At 42.8% G+C, this 21661-nt stretch overlaps 1 protein-coding gene across 1 annotated transcript in view; it reads right to left on the bottom strand.

Annotated features, from left to right (window-relative positions):
- LOC146809606 (uncharacterized) overlaps window positions 1-21661 on the bottom strand; it is a 226497-nt gene that overhangs the window by 110284 nt on the left and 94552 nt on the right. The window contains exon 2 of the mRNA XM_085616450.1: window positions 9006-11786. Coding sequence (XP_085472576.1) covers window positions 9006-11701 — 2696 coding nt within the window. The 5' untranslated portion in view covers window positions 11702-11786. The remainder of the gene's footprint in view (window positions 1-9005; window positions 11787-21661) is intronic.

Here is a 21661-nt window from a genome sequence, read left to right on the forward strand (position 1 = left end):
TCCCTATTGAATGCTGAACCGAAGATTCTTGCCAAGGTCCTTGCTAATCGCTTACTCGCAGTTATCTGTGACCTGATCCATCCGGATCAGTCGGGTTTCATTCCGCACCGGAACACTGCTCTTAACTTGCGGCGCTTACATGGCGTTCTCGCCAGGGCGGAGTTTCTCTCCGAGCTGGCTTCCTTGGACGCCACGATGGCCTTTGATACGATAGAATGGCCATATCTTTGGGCCACTCTGGCGAAGTTCGGTTTCGGTGCGGGATTTATTAGTTGGGTGAGACTTCTATATACGGATCCGCTGGCTCAGGTTGTTGTCAATGGTAGGGTGTCCCAGCACTTCGCTCTCGGGAGGGGTACTAGGCAGGGGTGTCCGTTGTCCCCCTTGCTCTTTGCTCTTGCTTTAGAACCACTTGCAGCCTGGCTCCGTTGGGAACCATCGATAAAGGGCATTCAGTGGGCCCCTGACTTTGAGGATCGGGTTTCATTGTATGCCGGCGATATTCTTTTGTACCTCACCTCCCCGCGTGAATCCCTTAACGTCCTATTCGACGTCCTCACTTCTTTCGGTAAAAACTCCGGTTTGATCATTAATTGGTCTAAATCGTGTGTGTATGTTATCTCTGGTGGCCTTCCCCCCTTACCGACTAGGTTTCCCATTCACATTTCGAAATCCGGTTTCAAGTACTTGGGGGTCTACGTATCGTTGGACCCGGCGGTCCGCCACGAGCATAATCTCCTTCCTCCTCTCCGGCGATTGAAGTTGGTCGTGGCTCGGTGACGTAGATTGCCGTTGTCGCCACTCGGTCGAGCGGCCCTTTTTAAAATGATGTCCCTGCCCCGATTTCTCTATGCACTCCAGAACTCATTTGATATTATTCCAGCGGCCTACTTCCTGGAGGTGGAGGGTTTACAGAGGAGACTTGTTTGGGACGGTCGCGCACGCATCGCTCTTGCAAAACTGACTCTCCCCTGGTATGACGAGGGCATTGCGATCCCGGACGTCAGGAGGTATTATTGGGCCTCCCAGTTGTCCGCCATCAACCATGCTACGTATGCTCCCGGGCCAAATCCGGCTTTCGAGATGGACAAATATCAGTTGCCTGGTGGCAACTTCAACAGAGCGCTCTACTCTCGGACGGCTGGGAGGAACCTAACGGGACCCACTAAGATTGCAGTACGTGTGTGGAAGGATGCCAATGTGGCTGTGGGATGGAATGATCGCCTGACACGAGCGACCCCCTTGTTCGCATCGGACAGATTGGGATGCCTCTGGACAACGAAAGGTTTTGAGAACTGGGATACGATTGGCATTAGCAGAGTGGGTGATCTCTGGGTGAAAGGCGCGGTCAAATCCTTTGCGGTGCTTCAGAGTGAGTATGAGTTGAGTGAGAGGGAGTTCTTCAGATATGCACAGGTTCGCCACGCTTTGCTGTCGGTCTTCGAGGCCTTCCACAGTCCCTTCATCTTCACCACTCGAGGACCGTATACTTGATGGTCATCTGCCCGATAGTACGATTTCCTTGATTTATAAGAAATTAATCAACAATCGGGCGGACCTCCTGGTGCGTCTTAGGGAGGCCTGGACCGGAGACGGGTTGGAGTTGGATGACGAAGACTGGCAGTCCGCACTGTCCTCCCCGAAAGAGGTGGCCATCCCTGCCCGTCTCCGTCTCGTCCAGCTCAAAATTCTTCACCGTGTTTATGTGACGGGTCCTCGTCTGGTTGTGATGGGTTTTTCTTCGGATGGGTTGTGTAAGCGTGGCTGTGGAATGAGCGCCACCTTCCTTCATATACTTTGGGAGTGCCGCGAGCTTGCGGCATATTGGCACTGTGTGCATGCTGTAATGGAGTGTGTCACTGGGGTCGATCTGTTGCCTGAGGCTCGTCGATGTTTGTTGAATGTATGGGAGCCGAATGACTACAACGTCACCCAGGCCCGGTGGGCGGCACTTGGGAACATGATCGCAAAGAGGGATATTGCGCAGCTTTGGGGTTCCCGACGGCCTCCCACGGTGTCAGTGTGGAAGGAGAACATGGACTGGTGCATGTTCAGAGACAAGACGGTGTATCTGGTTCAGGGTAAGCCTGGGGCGTGGGGTAGAATTTGGGGTCAGTGGAACACCCTCCCGAGGTAACATCTGTACGCCCCCTTTTGTAGATACTCCGGACATTTCTCTGTCCCCCTGATCCTGAGGTTCCAGGAATACTGTACCCTTTTGTCTGATTGTTCTGACTTCCCCGCTGCCTCCCCCCTCCCCTGGTCATCTCTGTTGTCCTCCTGATTCTTTACCTGGTATGGTGGGACCCCCCCCATCGGCGCTCAACACCGTCTAGACTGTTTCTCGCCTTGAGTTTTGTTTCCTTGTTTCTTTGTTTGTTCTTTTCCCTTAAAATTTAAAATATTTGTATCCTGCCTAGCTTCTGAGTTGCAGATAATGTCTTCTGTAACCCTGCTGAGCCTCTGGGGATCAGTCCCTGCTTCGTGACGTGAGTAATTGACATGCATATATTAGCGGCCGGCCCTGGTGGTTGTAGGCCCATATTTGTAATAATGCTAATTTGCACAATAAAGTTTTTCCCAAAAAAAAAAAAAGAAAGAAAAGAAATTTGGGGGAACCACACTAGAAGAGAATACGGTTCCTCCTAAAAAACAAAGAATCTGTTGTTGAGTACACCCCTCCAAAGTGTACTGTGACCATTAACTATATAAATATATATATGTGGGTGGATTCTTGTACCCCTTTCATGTTAATTGATAAGCAAACTTTGGAAAGTTTGGAAGCCAAGAAATTAAGTCCTGCTGATGTCGAGCCGCAACGGTATTGTGGTAAGAAATTACCTGTGATGGGTTATTTTGAAATAGAAATGGATTTCCAAAAGAGAAATGTGCGACACAAACAAATGATGGATGGACGGAATGCTAAATAAATCATACATTCACCCTCAGTCAACAGATCTGGGTTAAATCTATTGTTCTTTTGCTCACCATGCCACCCCTGTTTAGAACCAGCCATATGCAAATCAGTCTTGATCCTGTGCCTCATGGGAATGGTCCTGAACGAACTGCCAAGCCAGATCCTCCATGGACCGGAAACAAGAATCCTGGGACCAGTTTCTGGGTATTACCCTTCATCAGCCAGGCTAGATTGAATCCAGTGGGACAGTGAGAAAGGGACCCACATCTGGGCATACCCATCCCACTTAGGGTAAAAAGTGCTACGCAAACAAATAGACGGAATGCTGACTAAATCATACATTCACCCCCAGTCAAGAGATCTGGGTTAAATCCATTGTTCTTTTGCTCACCATGCCACCCGAGTTTAGACCCAGCCATATGCAAATCAGTCTTGACCCTGTGCCTCATGGGAACAGTCCAGACCAAACTGCCAAGCCAGGGCCTCCCTAGACCGGAAACAAGCATCCTGGGACCGGTTTCTGGGTATTACTCTTCATCAGCCAGGCTAGCTTCAATTCAGTAGCACAGTGAGCAAGGGACCCATGTCCGGGCATACCCATCCCACTTAGGGTGAAAAGTGCTACGTAATCAAAAGAGAAAAACTCTTGCAAAAATATGTGGTGGAGGCAGGTATGGCTCTTTAAGGTTGGAGGGAGCAGAAGGCGTTGGGCATAATTTTAGATCCCAATAATCCTTTACCAGTGTTGTTAACTGTACCTCATGAAGGGGATGAATAGGTAAATAAGTTTCCTATTTTGTTCAAGGAGGAGCTTGGTTGTCTCAAGAAATTTGAGCATCGAATTATTCTAAAGAAGGATGCGATACCCAAAGTGCACAAGGTGCGCAATGTACCGATGGCTCTGAGAGAGAAACTTAAGAGTAAGTTACAAAGGTTGTGCAAAGAAAAAATTATAGAACCAATAGAGGCATCAGAGTGGTTAAGTCCCATCGTGATCGCACACAAGCCCAACGAAAATATTTGCATGTGTGTGGACTTGAGGGATTTAAATGATTGTATTTGGGCAGACAGCCACCCTTTTCCTCGTATAAATGAAATGTTGTCCTGCGTGGCTGGTGGGAAGTATTTTACCACTTTGGATTTATCCAGTGCTCACCACCAAGTGCTTTTACAATCAGAATCTAAACACTTGACATCTTTCATTACGCCCGAGGGCACGTTCCAGTTCATTCGAATGCCTTTCTGTCTTGCTTTGGCATCGGCTGTTTTTCAAAGAGTAATGCAAGGCATAATAAAGGGAATGAACAATGACTTGGTATTCCAAGATGATGTTTTGATTTGGGGTGAAGACAAATCGCAACACGATAAAATCTTGTTGTATGTATTAACCAAACTGGAGGAAGCGGGTTTGACTATAAATGTAAATTTTGCAAGGAGGACGTCGAGTATTTGGAACACACTTTGTCAAAAGGTGGAATTAAACCTAAGTTGAATTTAATGGGAGATTTGGAAAAGGCTCCTGCCCCTTGTGACAAGGATCAACTGAGATCATTTCTCAGTCTAGCTGAAATTATGCTAAGTTTGTGCATCATTTCTCAGAAAAGGTACATAATTTTGGGTGAGTTGATGAAAAAAGGGGTGGTGTTTAAGTGGTCTGATGAATGTCAGCTAGCATTCGATGCTATTAAGACAACGATTGTAAATGCCACTGCCTTGAGACAGTTTGATCCCAATGATAAAACCATAATTGTGACAGATGCCAGTGGATATGGACCAGGAGCTCTATTGATGCAGGAACGTAAGGAGAAGGAAAGGGCCATAGCCTTTGCATCACGCACCCTCAGAGGTGCAGAAAGTACATATTCCACTATGGAAAAAGAGGCTTCAGCCTGTTGGTGGGGAGTTCCACATTTTCGGGTTTTTGTGCGGGGCACGAAGTTTGAGCACCGTACAGACCACAGGCGGGTGCAACAAGAGCAACTCCTCGCATAGCTAAGCTTTGTACCGCTTACAATAATTTTCTTTCGATTTGGACTACGTTCCTGGCATCAGGAACATGAATGCGGATTGCTCATCATGTTTACCTGTTGAGAGAAAAAGTGAAGATTGTGTTGCAACGGAGGATTGCGTAGTAGCTAACAAAGTGGCTGTGTGTGATTGTCAGAGCTCACCTTCAGCTTCTAGCTGGTTACTGTTGTCTTGCACAGGAACAGAAGTCGCTAGCTTCCCGACTCCCACTACTAATCACTCAGCCCCAAGAAATGTCTCTGGCTCTAACTGATCAGCAAGGGGGAAGGGGGAAATTGGATAAAATAATAAACGATAGAAGAGACTGGTTCTGGACCTTCTGGTTTTCCTATCTGGAATTCTTCTTCAGCTATCACTCTGCCTTCTGAAGACTCCTAAGGGTACCTAAGCACACAACAAATTATTATTCTTTCTCTACTCTATTCTGTCTCTTTTCTTCTCTTCTCTTATGATTTTTCTACCTACCCAGAATCCTGAACTCTGTGCCTCTCTTCCTGTTCAACACTGTCTTTTCTTCTTTCTTGTTATTGATGTCACTAATTATCTGTAAAACATATATCTTTTTATTATACCTATTTTTTCTCTGTTTTTAAACATCTTCTAACTCTTTCTCTTTTAAACCTACCATTAATGTTTCTGTGTGTGGCCTTCTCTTTCTTCTCGTGATTTCTCTTCTTTCTTTTCTTGCCTCTTGCTATTCTAAAAACTGTCGTCTTCTAAATTAAGCCTTTTGTGCTTTTAACTTTTCCTGTTTGCTTCCTCTCCTTAGGTTACTGCGGAGCTGCTATAACTCTGGCAAGTCTTTCTCCTTACTTTCCTAGTTAACAGTTGGTATTGTCAATTAATTTTTCCTTAGGAACCTTTTCTCAGTAAATCCTATAATGTTCTTCATTTTCTGTTACAGGACTCTGTATGCTGATCTCTGCTGACCTTGGTAAGTGTTATACTTATTGCGTCACCAAACACTGGTTACATTTTAATGTGAACGAATAATCTATCAGTAATTCACTTAGCTTTCTTCGGTTTTCTTTTCAGGTGCGGCTGAAGTCTTCACTCGTTTTTTCCCTGTAGAGACGAGGTGTCTCCGTACTCGACTCCCGGTAAATAGCCACTACGGACTCTAGCGGCTTTTCTGACCTCTTCGGTAAGTTTCGGTTTCTTGACTCGGAACTACTCTCAAGCGTTACTCTGGAAAGCTTCTTACTCAAGATATTTACTTCAGAACTGGGAACACACTCGAACACGTCTTCTCTGAGGAAATGTCTGGGTGAAGTGCGCATTACTTCAGGCGTGCGCGCGTCACATCGTCTCTCTGGATTTGTAAACAACTAGACCGCAGACCCCAGCACCTGAGCGGCCATCTTAGAATTGCGGGCATGCCACAAACTCGACCATTGAAGCCCATTTGAAACTGAAACGCCTATTGAACCAAGTTCCTTGCACTTCGCTTTGGGACTCACATTAGGGGTCCTGACAGTGATGCATTGATGAGAAGGAGTGGAAGGAAGCTATTTCGGCTGAACCTATGTTAGTTAAAGTTGGGAAAAGTTGCCTCAGCAGAGAAGTTGGAGATTTGATGATGATATAGTATCTTACAAGGATGTTTGGGAGGAGTTATCAGTTGTGAATGGGATTGTGAGGAGAAGCGATAAGTTAGTGGTGTTTGAAGAATAGATTGATGTTATTATTGCACGAAGGGCATCGAGGCATTTTTGTTTTGTTTTTTAATAGTTTTTTCATTATGATTTATACACGTTCAGAAAAACACAGTACATTGCATTTGTAGCAGTATTTACATATTTCAAATAATCATGGGTAAGTGATGTACATTCAAGGAAATAACACAATCCTGTAAAGGCATACATTGTTCTCAACTGAGTTCTTTGTGTTAATACGTATACAGGCACATGCATCATCATAGTGTTTTGCGATTCCTTAATAGCGATTATTAAGGAATCGCAATTAAGGAATAGCAAAACCCTATGCATGTAGGAATCGCTAAAGAAATAGCGATTCCCACAAATTCCTTAATTGCGACTAGCAAATTGCGAGTCGCAATTAAGGAATGTATTCCCATTCATTCCTATGGGCCTCCAGGCCCATAGGAATGAATTAGAGATTGCGGGAGCAATTTGCGAGTACCAGTAGGTACTCGCAAATTGCTCCCGCAATTTCGATGGTGCAAGGGTGTCAAAATGACACCCTATTGCACCCATGTATGTTCACTCTGCACAAATGTTGCATACACACATGCTCTAAGGGCATGTGTGTGGGCAACATGAAACTTAGAAAAATGCAAATAAGTGCATTTTTCTAAGTTTTCGCAAATTACCATGAGGTCCAGCCTCATGGTAATTTGCTCACGCTAATAGCGAAATCGCTATTTTTTAAACTGTAATGCATTGCATTTAAGGAATCTCAATTAGGGATTCCTTAAATGCAATCGCTATTTAAGGAATCCCAATTTTGAGATTCCTTAAATAGCGATTTTTGCATTTGGGATGATGCATCCCAAATGCAAAAATACCGGGAGCAAAGGGTCAGATTCTGAGAATCTGCCCGTTTGCGACCGGTATTTTGCTTGATGCATGTGCCTGATAGTACTGTTTTCGGACACACCATGCAAGTATTAGGAAAGGAAATCATAACATGGTAACTTCCAACTTTCCCCACCTCCCTCCCCCACTCCCACGAATCACACAAAGAAAACCTACTCTTTGAATCATGTAACACAGGTCATCTTACGTGTCTGAACAGACGTTTCTACACTGTTCTTAGACTAGAGTGCTTTGCGACCGCGTCTCCCCATCTGATCAGTCACTGTTAATGTGTAGTTCTCCGTACATTTGGGAAGTGAGGCCCTCTACCATGGGGAATCTCCAGGAGCATAGTATACCAGGCCCTTGCATCTTCTTCTTTAATTTCTACAAACACGCCTCATTCAGATGAGCTCTGCTGTCGCCCATTCCCGGTAAATCCCTGGCCCAATTTTCCACCGTGGGGGGCATCAAACCCCTCCAGCTAATTACAATTCTCCTTTTAGCCGGCACTAGTCCCAACTGGAGGAACCTACGCGTAAGCTTTTTCCATTTGGACCTAGGGAGAAGACCCAACAATTTCTTAATGGATTGGGGTAGCGTCCACGCCGTCACTCGTCGTAAATGTTCCAATCTAAATCCCCAGAAGTGATTTAACTGTGGACAATCCCATATCATGTGCAAGAACTGGGATTCGTTATATCCACATATGGGACAATTAGCTGGGCCATCCGGATATATTTTGTGGAGTACATTTGGAGTCAAATAAGTTTGATGGACAATATTGAATTGGGTTAGTTTAAATCTGAAATTAGAACTAATTTTCTTAACCCCTTCATGCACCCCAATTCCGTTAGAGGTTCTTCCAACACCGCATCCCACTTAGTTTGAATTGGGAGCGAGGGTGTGGCAAAGATCTGTAATAAAAAGGGTTTTGTTCTCTTTGAGTCCAGGTACCCAGACTGGAGAAATTATTGACTCAAAGCCTCAGGGTAAAAACAAACTTCCACTATTTCAGGAAAGGCATAAAAACATGTTCAATGGCGCCTACTAATTCCCACATCTATAAGACCCGGGACCCTCTATTCACTGTTGTCACTTGGTCTGCCTCAGTCTCTATTTCATGTAGTGCCCTGGAGTAACTGAAAAAACAGACAAGTAAAGATCGATAAAAAATCTTTATAATGTTGGAGGTTTTTTTCTCCACAATCAGTACTTTCATGATTTTTATCAGTTGGCTATTTGTTTTTGAAAGATGATTCTTTAATATGACAAGTAGATTTGAATCTTAAATAAATGTAGACTATGTTATCGTTAAGATTGTTTTACAAATACTCATTTGTTTACAGTGTATTTCATCTGCTGGAAACAAACATGGGTATTCAATGCTGGATGGAGACTTTTCCGCCAACTTTAGATTGAATAAAAAAAACATTTTTTAAAGTCTGCAATTTCACAAAATTTGGAGTGTAAAACCACATGCAATTTTGCCAACTAATAAAGATGCACATTTCTGTTCTTACCTGTAGTTGGGAATGTCTTCTAAAAACACTACGATGAGAACATCTTCATGCTGGTAGAACATCCTTGAGCACGCCATCTCAATCTCCAGCCTGCACCAGTCACTGTTGAGATACTCACTGCTGACTACACAGAGGGTCTTCCTGCTGTTGTTAATGGCATTCTGGAGACTGTCAATGTAGAATTCCCCAGGCAAAAAATCTCTGGGCTTGAAGCAGAGGCGGTAGTTCCGCGGGCCTAGTGTCTCGAGATTGAGCAGAAGGTTCTCCATCACCCAGGGTTCGTCTTCCGCGCAGCATGACACAAAGGCGTCAAACTGATGAGCCCTGACTTCCTTATGGAATTTCTTCTCACACCAGGCTCTAAGCATGCAGTAGGAATAAATTAAAACCCATCTCAACTTTACAGTTAGAATTGAGGCAATCATGGTCAAGAGAGTGGTTGTAAAAGTACAAAGGAATAAGATCATTGGGATGTTATTGTTGCAGAAGGACAGATCCTGTTCTGTGAAGCTAATGGTGTCCTCGAATTTTCCAAAGCAACTGAAAGATTGAATTAAAGGCACTTGCACACGGGGGTTACTGGTGGACCAATTCTGGAACCAAACGTTCTCACAAGAGCACAAGAGTGGGTTCATGTAAACATCCAGGTATGTGAGTGCAGCCAGTTTTCCCACCAACTTCTCACTGATATTTGTCAGAGTGTTGTCTCTCAGAGACAGGATCTCCAAAGAATCCAAATTGTCAAAAGCATCCTCGGGTAGGTTTTTAAAAGAGTTGCTATCCAGCTTAAGATACTTGAGTTTCCTGGTGCTCCAAAGTAGATCTGAGCTAAACCTGAATAGGCCACTTGGGTACATGTCAGACAGATCCAGTTCAGTGAGGTTATCAAGAGGGAGCAGTGAAAGGTTTTGGAAAAGCATGCTTGGGTTACCACGCAGGTTTAGATTTTCAAGACTCTGCAGCCCTTTAAACAGCTGGTTTGAAATACTAAACTGGTCAGTTTTTTCCTGAAAACTTAGATCTAGTTGTTTCAGAGATATAAGTTCCTGAAAAGGACTGGGGTTCTGAAACTTGTCCCATGAGTTTAGTTTGTTCATACTAAGGTCTAAACCAGAAAGGCCCCTAAGAAATCGGAACCTGTCGGGGTCTAGCTTATAAATGTGGTTTCTCGAGAGGGAGAGGTAGCGGAGGGAATGAAGGCCTCTAAAGCCTAAGGTTTGTACTGCTGAGATCCTATTTCCTGTCAGTATTAATATTTCAAGTTTATTTAGTTTCTCAAAAGTTCTGTGCTTAATCAGAGTCATGCTATTGCTGCTAAGATCTAAGAAAACAAGTTTCCTCACATACGTAAAGGTGTCCCGAGTTACGATCACTATTTTACAGTTCCGCAGGGTCAAATTCTTGAGTCCTGACAAGCCAAGGAATCCCTTTGGGTCGATAAGGGTTAAAAAGTTTTTTGAGAGGTCCAGATTTTGGAGCCTCTTTAGTGGTCTGAAGACCAACTTTTCAAGTTCTTTAAGCCGATTACGTTCCACGACAAGAGTGTGCAGGTATTTCAGATTATCAAATGCTCCGGGGGCTATATGAGTCAATTTGCACTTATTTAGGTAAAGGGTCTCAAGGGATCTAAACGACTGGAAAGCATTCTTTTCTAACTTTCCGAGTGAGCTAGTAGACAAATTGATAGTGGTGGAATTAGTACATTTGCCAATGAAGTTAAGATCACGAGATCTAATTTTGGAGTGTTGAATATCCAAGAGGTTCAGGTTAGGCAAAGTCTGGAGCAGTTGACAAGCAGCACTTATGTCTTCTCCGAAAGAAGGCCGCATGCTAGACCAGTGTAGGGCAGTGAGGTTGGTTAGGGGGAATCCATAGATCTGCGATATGTTAAGTGGGTTCTGATCAAAAACCACCTCTACCAGATTGGGTACATTATGGAATGAACTAACGTTCACTGCAGTCATGTTGTTCCGTGTTACATCTAGATATTGCAGGCTGGGCATCACATAACTTGTGAAGTCTAGAATGGTAATGTTGTTTTTAGCCAAGGACAGGTGCTGGATATTTGGCAAAAGAGTGAGGTTCTGGCCAGATTTTAAGTCAAAAATGCCAATACATGTCAGATGCAGTGTGGATAGTTCAGTCAAGCCTTGGATAGCTTCTGCCACAAGCCAAAAGTTAGAGATTGGGTTAAAAGACAGATCAAGCTCTTGTAAACTAACAAATGGCTTCAGGGAATTTGTTTGTAAACTGTAAATATGGTTGTAACTTATTTGTAATACCTGGAGACTTTGAAGTTCTGAAAAGTACAAGGGATCCAGTGAGCGAATACGATTGTTGCTCAGATCAAGGAAATTGAGTCCTTCAAGATGTCGAAATGCTCCTTCCTGAATTTCACCAATTAGGTTACTGGCCAGTGATAATCTCTGGAGACTGCTCAAGTGGGAAAATGTTTCTACTTCCAACATTCTAATCGAATTGTGGGAAGCATCCAACCAACTGGTCCTGTTTGGGAGCTGGTCAATAGCAGCTGTTAAGTTAACAATGCCATATCTTGTGCAGTTAGCACCTGTAGTGTCCGTGTTGATGAATATGCACTTGGAGTACCCATATGCTTCAAGCAGCAGAGCCTGTACAGTGACCGAAAGTGCCCAAGAAAGCAGGAGAGTGATTTTTGGATGTGGCGTCTGCATCATAAATATTGGTTTATCTTCATGTGTTGTGTTGAATGGGTCGAAGTTCTTGAAGATTCATTGCATGTTAGGTTCTGCAACCGAAACCCTGTGAAATAAATCAGAGATAAAACTTTTGGATTCTTTTAGATAGATGTGCATTTGATCCTATTTTGAGGGAATCTACACTGTTTATTAACAAACAGATTCGATAGGATGCAGTAAGTAAAATATTAACTCTGGAATTTTGTCACAGTACTATAGCTTTAGCATTTATTAGATGCATTAGATTAGGACTTTTTCATGAGGTTAATTGTTATTTTTTGACATTCTCATTTTTATCTAGAAGGACGCTTTCAGAGGTCTGAGAATGTAAAAGTGCATTGGAGGGTGGAGAGCAGCTGAGTTGGCCTAAACTGTTTAAAAAAGAAACCAGCAGTGCAGCTCTTCCTGGAAACTACAACAGTGAATATTCACTAAAAAAGCTAAAGATTAAAGGGATATTATAGTTAGGTGAAAATGTCAGTTAAAACATTCCATTTCAAATTAACAAAACCACTAAAATTCACAATAGTTATCTCAAGTAATTATCACTTGTGCCCTAATGTAGTTATAATTCAGGCCACCACCGAGAACATTGTCATTGATGATGTCATTGCAGATGTTGTAGTGATGTTATCAATGATGTCATAGAACATGATATGATTGATGTAATATGGGAAGTAATTAGCAGTGCATGGTGAAGACACAAGTTATATTTACTTGAGATAATCATAACTGGTGAATTTCAGTGGTTTTGTTAGTTTAAAACGTTGTGTGTTAGATGACATGGAAAAACCAAAGGAAATGATGGACGGAGTGTTGAACATTGCAAGCACTCACCCCCAGTCAACTGATCTGGGTTTAACCCATCACCGTTCTTTAGCCCACTCTGCCACCCCAGTTCAGACATGGCCATATGCAAATCAGTCTGACCCTGTGCCTCAAGGGAACAGTCCAGCCCGAACTGCCAAGCCATGTCTTCCCTGGACCGGAAACAAGCTTCCTAGGACCGGTTTCTGGCATTTCAGCCGTCTTCAGCCAGGCTTGCTTCAATCCAGTGGCAAAGTGAGCAAGGGACTCACGTCTGAGCATACCCTGCCAACTTATGGCGAACAAAGAAAACCAAAGGAAATGATGGACGGAGTGTTGAACATTGCAAGCACTCACCCCCAGTCAACTGATCTGGGTTTAATCCATCACCGTTCTTTAGCCCACTCTGCCACCCCAGTTCAGACATGGCCATATGCAAATCAGTCTGACCCTGTGCCTCATGGGAACAGTCCAGCCCGAACTGCCAAGCCATGCCCTCCCTGGACCGGAAACAAGCTTCCTAGGACCAGTTTCTGGCATTTCAGCCGTCTTCAGCCTGGCTTGCTTGAATCCAGTAGCAAAGTGAGCAAGGGACTCACGACATGTTCATCCAGCTATAGTTTCCCTGTAATCTTTGATCTTTCCCTGTGTTGAGCATCCTTCTGCCATGAGCGCCATGTGGTTGAACGCGCACAGCTAACTAAATGATGTAAAAATATAATGGGTGTTATTTTAAGTATGGGTCGGAGCACTAAAAATATAAAAAGTGGGCCTATTGGCTTTATCAAGAAGTCAGACATCAACCTATATAAAGCAGACCTTTTGTCTGTCAAATAGCCACCAATAACAATAATCAAAGGTATATTTTATAAATTACACATAGCAATGTTTAATACAAGTGATTATCATAAAATATTTTCAATAAAGTTATCAAAAAACATTAACATGTCTTTGAATCTTTTTAAAACATTTTTCAGGCCACAAAATGCAGCATTAGAACCAACCACGGGATGTCCCAACACTTTAACTGAAAAGCACACAGCTCCAGCTCAGATTGCTTTTAAAAAATATGGTAAGCCCTACTGGGGTCATGGATTCAATTACCCAGGAGACTTACAGTGTTTTTTCCTTTTAATATTGCTGGGGGTCTGCTGCACTGCCTGCAGCTCTAAACTGCATTAACAAAAGTGCTTGGTGGTGCCCCTGTGCTTTCTAGGGGAACCAATAGGATCCCCCTAATCTTTTTTTTAAAAGCCCTTGCAGGGCATGAGACATTCCTTGCAGGAGCAGTGAATGTGAAATGAGCAGCTTCTCCACTCATTTCACATTCATCTATTTTTGATTGGGGGGAGGGGGAGGGTGCGACCCCCTCCTCGAGCCATTTCACATAAAGTTAGATTTTATTACCATTCTCAAGTATGCCAACCGCACGACACTCATGGCCTATGCCAGCCCTGCACCCACTCCCAACCAAAAGCAGCCAGCACATGTGCTCACCCACCGAGCGGGAGGTTAATGCCCCCCGCATGACCAGACAATGAGAGAACTCATCACAATATAAAGGGGTGTCATTTTAAATAATGCTCGTCTACTGAGTTTCTCAAGTGGTCACCACACCAGTACATTAAATGGCGGTCCTATTGGATTTGTCAAGAGTTGACTACATCAATATACATGTCAAGTCTATTAGCTTTGACATGGTGTTGTGTGTAGTTTTAGATTCCGTATATTGGTTTCCCGATTTATGCCCTTATATAGGTACAATTCATATTGCCCTTATTTAGGCATAGAAAATCAAGCCCTTATTTAGGCATTGTCCATGCTAACCAAATACAGGCATGGTCTCCTACATCCGTGAAGCCACGTCACAACGAGTTCTTGGAAAACCAGACTCCAAGCCTTTAGGAATTTCCCTTGCTTGGATATTGATTTCTCCAAGAACTCATTTATTATGCATGAACATCTATTCCTTAAGGGTTCATTCATGACGTTCCGATGCCAGACATTTACGTTAATACAGGCATTCCTCAACACCTTCAAGGTATAAATATACCTGCACTTGCCCTGGCAAACCAGGGTTCCGATACGGTCGAGTTCGACTGCCTACTTGCGGTTCGCCACGACAAGTTCGGAAGGAGATAGAGTTCCCGCCTGATGCGCTGACCAGACGCTGTCATCCTCCTCGCAGAGAATCCAGCTCCAGTGTTTCTGACTCCCCTTGCGGGGTGTTAGATATCGAGTCCCGGAAAGAGATTCCAACCTCACACATTCTAAGGTATGGAGCAGGCTAGAACTTAGAGAAACTTTGGGCAACTCTTGGCAAAATAAAAAAACTATAGCTAGCTATACTTTAGAAAACAGCACCTACTTCTTACCTCGTACTACACTTCGGTTAGGTACACTGGGGTAGAACTATTTTAGAAACATCAGATGAGTATTCACATTTTAGCCTGTGTTATTTATGAATATATTTTATGAATATATGTCATAGCTACAAATCATGCTATTGCAGTGTTATTTTATCTTACTGCTAACCCTGTACATATTGTACTTCGCATCCTGTCTTACGATTGTAGCAGTTCATATCTCTTGCATGAGAAATAAGACTGTTCAATAAACCCCTTTTTTATTGAAACGCCCGTCTATCTATTTCTGTGTAACTCTGTAGAAACGAAGCATGCACGATTGACTGAGTGAAACTGTTATCTATTGTTTCCACGGTTCTGAGATTGTTCTGACTCTAAGGGAAACAAAGTTGTCATGTTTATGCGGTTGTCAGAAATGAATCCCTTCTTGTGTACTCGAGAAGTTTCTAGTGACCTCTGAGTTAGCTGGCACACACAAGTAATTAAGTTTAATGAACTCGATAGAGACATACTAACCTCAGTCCTATGTCAAAACTATAGTGTATATTATTCCAATGCGCAGAGCCTATCAGCGATATAGGAACTACACTACATGGCGCCCAACGGTTTGGAAAGGCACTAATTTAATGCTAGATACTGAAGTAACTCAGTCATGCTTTTCTCAGAGACCCCTATTGATAATACTCCATAAGACGTCTGAGTGGGTAGGGATAATATCCGCCATAGCGGAGTAGGACAAAAATCCTATGTATTGGCTGTATGGTTTATTCAACATTGAAGGATACAGTGTTCCAAAATATTGTGCACCTTATCTTCGTTTCCTTGAAACTTGTTCTACATTTTTCATTAAACAAGATGTCTCTTGTAGAGGCTGCGGCTGACCAAGTCGTAGCAGGCTTTAATACTATAGGTTTAAATGAAACCGATGAGGGTGTTATAAACATCCATCCAAATTTAAGGAGAGCCATCACTCTAAAACTTATAAAACATGGCCTAACACCAAGAGGTGGTAGAGCAGTTTTTGTGATAGAGGCACATGAATCTCACCAGACAGAGGTATTTTATTCATGGATAGTATTTCCAGAATCAAATCCAGTAACTAAAATGTTTCACCTCTACAAAGAAGATGAACCACCTGAGGAATATATTCATTTGGATGATATTGAAATTCCACTCACATACCAGGAGCATAATCTCTGGTTTAAAGGTGCCCTAAAACATTACAATCACATTACCAGGCTCGGTCCACTAGGTAGACCAGGAGCAACATGGCCGATTTTAGCCGGCTATACACCACATCCGGATATTGAAGCAATGACAGACATAGAATTACTTAATCAGATTCCAAATTTAATAGAATTACACAGATAAACCACAACTGTCTGAAGGTCCTGAAAAGGCCTTTACTAAAAACACTCCTACTTTTTCTAAAAAGAAGTGGGAAAATAACAAACAAAATTCAAAAGAAAAAGATTCTCAATCCAGAGGTAGGTCTCCTCAAAAGGAGCCCTCTGAAGGGAGGTATAACCTCAGGAATAGGGATAATTTGAGAAAGCCTGACAGGCATCAAGATACTGATACACGTTCCTCTCGTACCTTTCCGATATCATCACAGACATCCGAAAGAAGAGGACGGTCAAAGAACAAAGAAGAATGCGTAAAGTCCAAAGACGATCAACACATTCAGAAAAACAATCTAAAACCTCAATTCTCCAAAAAGAAGGTAGCAGGTTGGAAGATCAGACATGCCGAGGATTCTGAGAACACAACTCAAGAACGGAGAATGGGCTCAGACAATGTTGGACAGCACAGCAGAAGTTACAGTAGCTCGTCAGAACCTGAAGGGGCTTCTGGAGACAGTGGACTTGAATGAGGACATTCAAGTTGGAACTGCAGATACCACGGTTAGTTCTCCGCATAGGTTATATGAAATAACACTCCGGATGGAAGGAGACATACCAAGAAAAGTGAAACAACTCTTTTGGGAGCGACTTTCAAAGGGTTATGATATACTTCTAGCAGAACAATGCTGGCCACCAGAATGTGTTGGGGAGTGCCCACATGGCGAGGACATCATTATGCCAGCCTTCCTCAACGATGTTCCAGTACACTTAAAATATACTTATGCCAGGAAATGGGAAGTGGCCCAGGCCCCAGCATTATATAAGAATCATGTAGGATGGGATGAGGTCTCACCTCACCACAAAACACAGTTAAAAAAATCAACCAACTGCACAAAGGCAGCACCCGGTTAAGTAAGAAGTTAAAAAACAAGTCAGGGAGATCTTAGACCAACTTGAATACCAGGGGGTGATTGAAACATACACCTCATCAATGAACAATCCTTTGTTTCCTTTCTCCAAACCAGACAATACATATAGTCTAGTTTTGGATTACAGACACCTAAACTCTTGTTGTAAAACATTTGCAGTGCAAAAAGCACACAGTACAGCATTAATGAATAACATTGTGCATAAAAAGTACAAAACCACATTAGACATTGCAAATGGTTTCTTTTGTCAAAATATTGCGCCTGAAAGTAGATATTTGACTGCTTTCTCAATAATGGGGACGCACGGTCAATTTTGTCGACTCCCACAGGGGTTCGAAAACAGCCCGGGGTTATTCTCAGCAAGAGTAACAGAGTTACTACAAATTTATGATGATGAGGCATTGTCATATGTCGATCTATATCTGACAGACGATGACCTGGACAGACACTTGAACAGGTTAAACACCATTATATTGGGCTTCGCCTCCGAGGGTTACAAATTCAACTTTAAAAAGTCCAGAATTGCACATCTCAACGTCCTTTTCCTAGGATATGAACATCCAAGTGAAGGCAAAAGCCTGGCAGCCAACTTTTTAGAAAAGTGTGCGCCGCTCCAACCTCCAAAAACGCTGAAAATCTTAGTCGATTCTAGGTTTCCTGAATTTTGGAAGAATCAAACCTGATTTCAAAGCCACAACTTGAACACAAGAACACACAGAAATTCTGCATTCACTTCAAAAAGACATGTTAGCAACTAAACACTTGCAAACACGTGTAAATATACGCAACTTAGTGATCCGAATCATTCCGGGTCAATACGGATTCACCTACTTAACTTTTAACGAAGGTGAAAAAGTACCAATTGCATCCAAATCACAGTTGTATACACAAGCAGAAATGAAATTCACTTCTACAGAAAAGATTCTGACAGCAGTTCAAACCGATGTAGCAAAAGAAAGAGCCCTAGCACAGGGGAAACGCATTATGGTCGTAACTCCTGTACCTGCCTTAGAGGCAGTTCCTAAAGCTAGCATTCCGAATGCAAAAGCTCTACATCCAAGATGGATAAAATGGGATAATTCTCTTGCTGCAACTGATGTTGAATATGTTTTTGATCCTTATATAAAAAACACAAGCATTCCTGCAATACGAACACGAATGTCCTCTGCCTACTGAAATTCTCCCTCTTGATCAGTACTAATTTATAATTTATACTGATGGATCCGCACAACCCACTACGGAGAGTAAACAAGCTTACAGTGCAGCATGCACGCTCGTTAATGGTCCTATGAGCGATGGCAAATTCAGACCAATGGTCACAAAAACGCAATCTCTAGGAGATTGTACAGCTCAGCGAGCTGAACTACAAGTTTTCAAGATGGCACTTGAAAACACGGATCGTGAATTCCCCACACTCATAGTGTGCGATCCTTTTTACTGTGTTCAATCTCACAATGAATATTTACAGAATTGGCTTCAAAATGGTTTCAAATGCAAAAGGTGGCACAATCAAGCATAAAATTATTTGGGAACAAGTAGTTCAGTTGCAAAACGGACTACAAAACACTCATGTGATACACACGCGGACTCATCAACATGATGGCGTTCATGTTGAAGGGAATTCATTGGCTGATGAAGCCGCGAAAGGAGCTGTGCAAATGGCTTCCGTAGCTGCAATCACTCGTTCAAAAACGAAAATAGACAGTAAAATAATGCTGGCAGTCAATGCTTCAAGCAAAGGCAGCGGTGCAGCGTCACCTAAAAAATTTCCAGTCAAACACTCATATATAATTGATGCGAACAATATTCCGTTTGCTCGAATCCCTGGAGTGGGGGATAGGGTAATACCAAACATGGAACATAGATTAGGACTAATCCTAGCAGCACATGAAGGGATCGCCTCTGCCCACGCAGGCATTTCCACCACAGTATTGTTATTAAAACAGAGATACTGGTGGCCAGGAATTAGGAAACAGACCAGGAATGTTTTGGAATGTAAAATATGCCAGAAGATGAAAGTCCCTACTGTGAAACGTCCTGCGCAGACGCCCCTGTTAATTTCAGATAAACCATTAGCATGTGTTTACCTGGACCACTGCGGTCCCTTACAAAGGGATGGTAACTATAAATATATCATGGTCGCAGTGGATTTGTTTTCTAGGTTCTTATGGATGTGGCCTCGGCGCTCGGCTTACGCTCGAACTGTGATAAAAGATTGGTGAGTCTTAATCGGCACATACGCAATTACATTCTGACCAGGGTCCTGCGTTTAGCTCTCAAGCTTACAAGCCATGGCCAGTTTGGGCATAGCATTACGGTATTCTTCTCCATTCCATCCTGAGGGAAATTCTGTTGTGGAAAGAAAATACCGGGACATAAAGCAGTCTGTAACAGCTAGGGTATTAGGTTTGGGTGATGGGTGGGTCAAACACCTTTATGGGGTCCAGCACGCACTTAATAACTTGCCAAGAAGTTCTCTAGGGGGTGTCACTCCATATGAAGTTCTATTTGGAACTAGAATGTTGGTACCGGACCTGGATATGCGAGGCACAGTGATGGAAAATAAGAAATTTGATATCAAAGATCGTCTGGCTGTTTTACAGAACTTAAATGAACTAAGAACGAAACAAAGCAACGTTCCCCTGAAGCCAACCATCACTGGGGAAAACCCGGCCATCCCAGCAAGGCCTGTCTGGATCCCAAAGCTTGGTGATTTAGTCAGAGAAAAGATAGCGGACAAGAAGGAATTTGGGCCTTCTTACAGACAACCAGTACCTGTCCTAGCAATCCACGGATCAAGAACAGTACGACTGCCGCCCCTTGCTGGTAAAAAAGAGAAAAGATTTGTGTCCATCGACCTGATCAAACCACACTATGTGGCCAATACTAAACAGTAGGCCAAGTGGACTCCGACAATGTAGCAGGCACACTCCACTAGCTACTATCCAAGAGGTTCAAACTGAGAGACTCATCACCTTTGAAGATTCTGCAGTGAGAAATGAAGGACTAAGCAACAGAGCTATGGAACTTGTCCCTCTTGAAACCCAAATAACAGTTCGTCCTGATACACCTGTCTACAACGAAGTAACAAGTGATCAACTGGTTCCAGCGAATTCAACGAATCCTGATGCAATTCAAACCATTGATAGAACTGCCTCTGGTTATTTCATGAACTTTGATACGTTTTCTGAAGGATCCCCGCGAACCTGAAACGACGCCAGCACAAAGAACTTTCAAAGAACAAGCAACAGACTTTTTTCATCTCCTGAAAAAGACTTATCTGGTTTCACCATGGATTGAACTATGGATTGTTTTGGGAATATTCTTCTTTCTACTTTGGTTAGCTCTGGTAATAACTCTGGGTATGCTGATAAGTGGAAGATGTATTCAAATGGACACAGCAAGTAAAAGAGTGAGCTTACTTCTCCAGCCACACAAATCATCCCATCGTGAATCAAGAGACTTGTCAGCAGTGAACATCACAGCCGTTCCTATACATGATGGTATAGTTTGGGACCAAACTAAATATGACATTTCTGGCCCGTTGGAGCTTTTGAAGATTCCACATTTATTTAAGATTTCATTGAGTGACTTTATTACCTCTAGTACCTTTTCTGATGATTGGGACTTTGAGACTGTTAATAACATGATGTCTTATCTAGAGATGTCTACAGTATTCACAAATCATGAATATTTAGAGGGTTCATCAGACTATGAACAAATGTATTGTTATAACCACTATGGTCATCATTTCTTGCATAAATCTGCAACACCTAGAAATGTATTTATGTATAACCAATGGGAACATTGTCTTACACCTCCAAAGGGTAGTTCGAAAACTTTTGCAATGAAATTTCCATATTTGTCAGGCTACAATTTGTCTAATCCAGAAACGTTTCGACAAGACAGGAACGAAAAATATGTTAACCAATACGAAACAGATTTATTCTGCAGCCTTTATTGCCCAACTGTCTAGACAAGGTTTCGACTTTTGGAAAGAAAACATTGAGACAAAATCTGTCCGGGGTACAAAAGATTGGCAAGTACAGGGGGTAGAAGCTTTGTTTAGAGCCTGTATCATCCCTGAGCAAATTATGTTTTTGAATGACACTGTTCAGCAAACGTCTTGCCTTGGGTTAGCCAAGATCAAAGACATGAACACACCGACCATACCTATACCTGCAAGTAATAGCACTACACGGGGGGAGGTCGACATACATAATATTTTGCATCACAACAGATCAGATCCAGAATGGAAAAAATGGTTGCTCTGGCCCACAGACACGTCAAGATCGATTCCTGAACAAAACACAGGGTTTCACCATCAATAGGCCAGACCCACGCTATGTTCAAAGACAGCATCCAGCATCCAGGGGTAGTAACAACATACAGTGTAGGGAAACTTAGCCTTGATTGGCTACATAAAGCTACACTGAGGGATGTAAAACAACACTTAACTTTACTTCAAGAAGGCGCAGACCTTAGGGAATTTTT

Source organism: Triturus cristatus, chromosome 7 (assembly GCF_964204655.1).
Source record: "Triturus cristatus chromosome 7, aTriCri1.1, whole genome shotgun sequence".
NCBI lineage: Eukaryota > Metazoa > Chordata > Amphibia > Caudata > Salamandridae > Triturus > Triturus cristatus.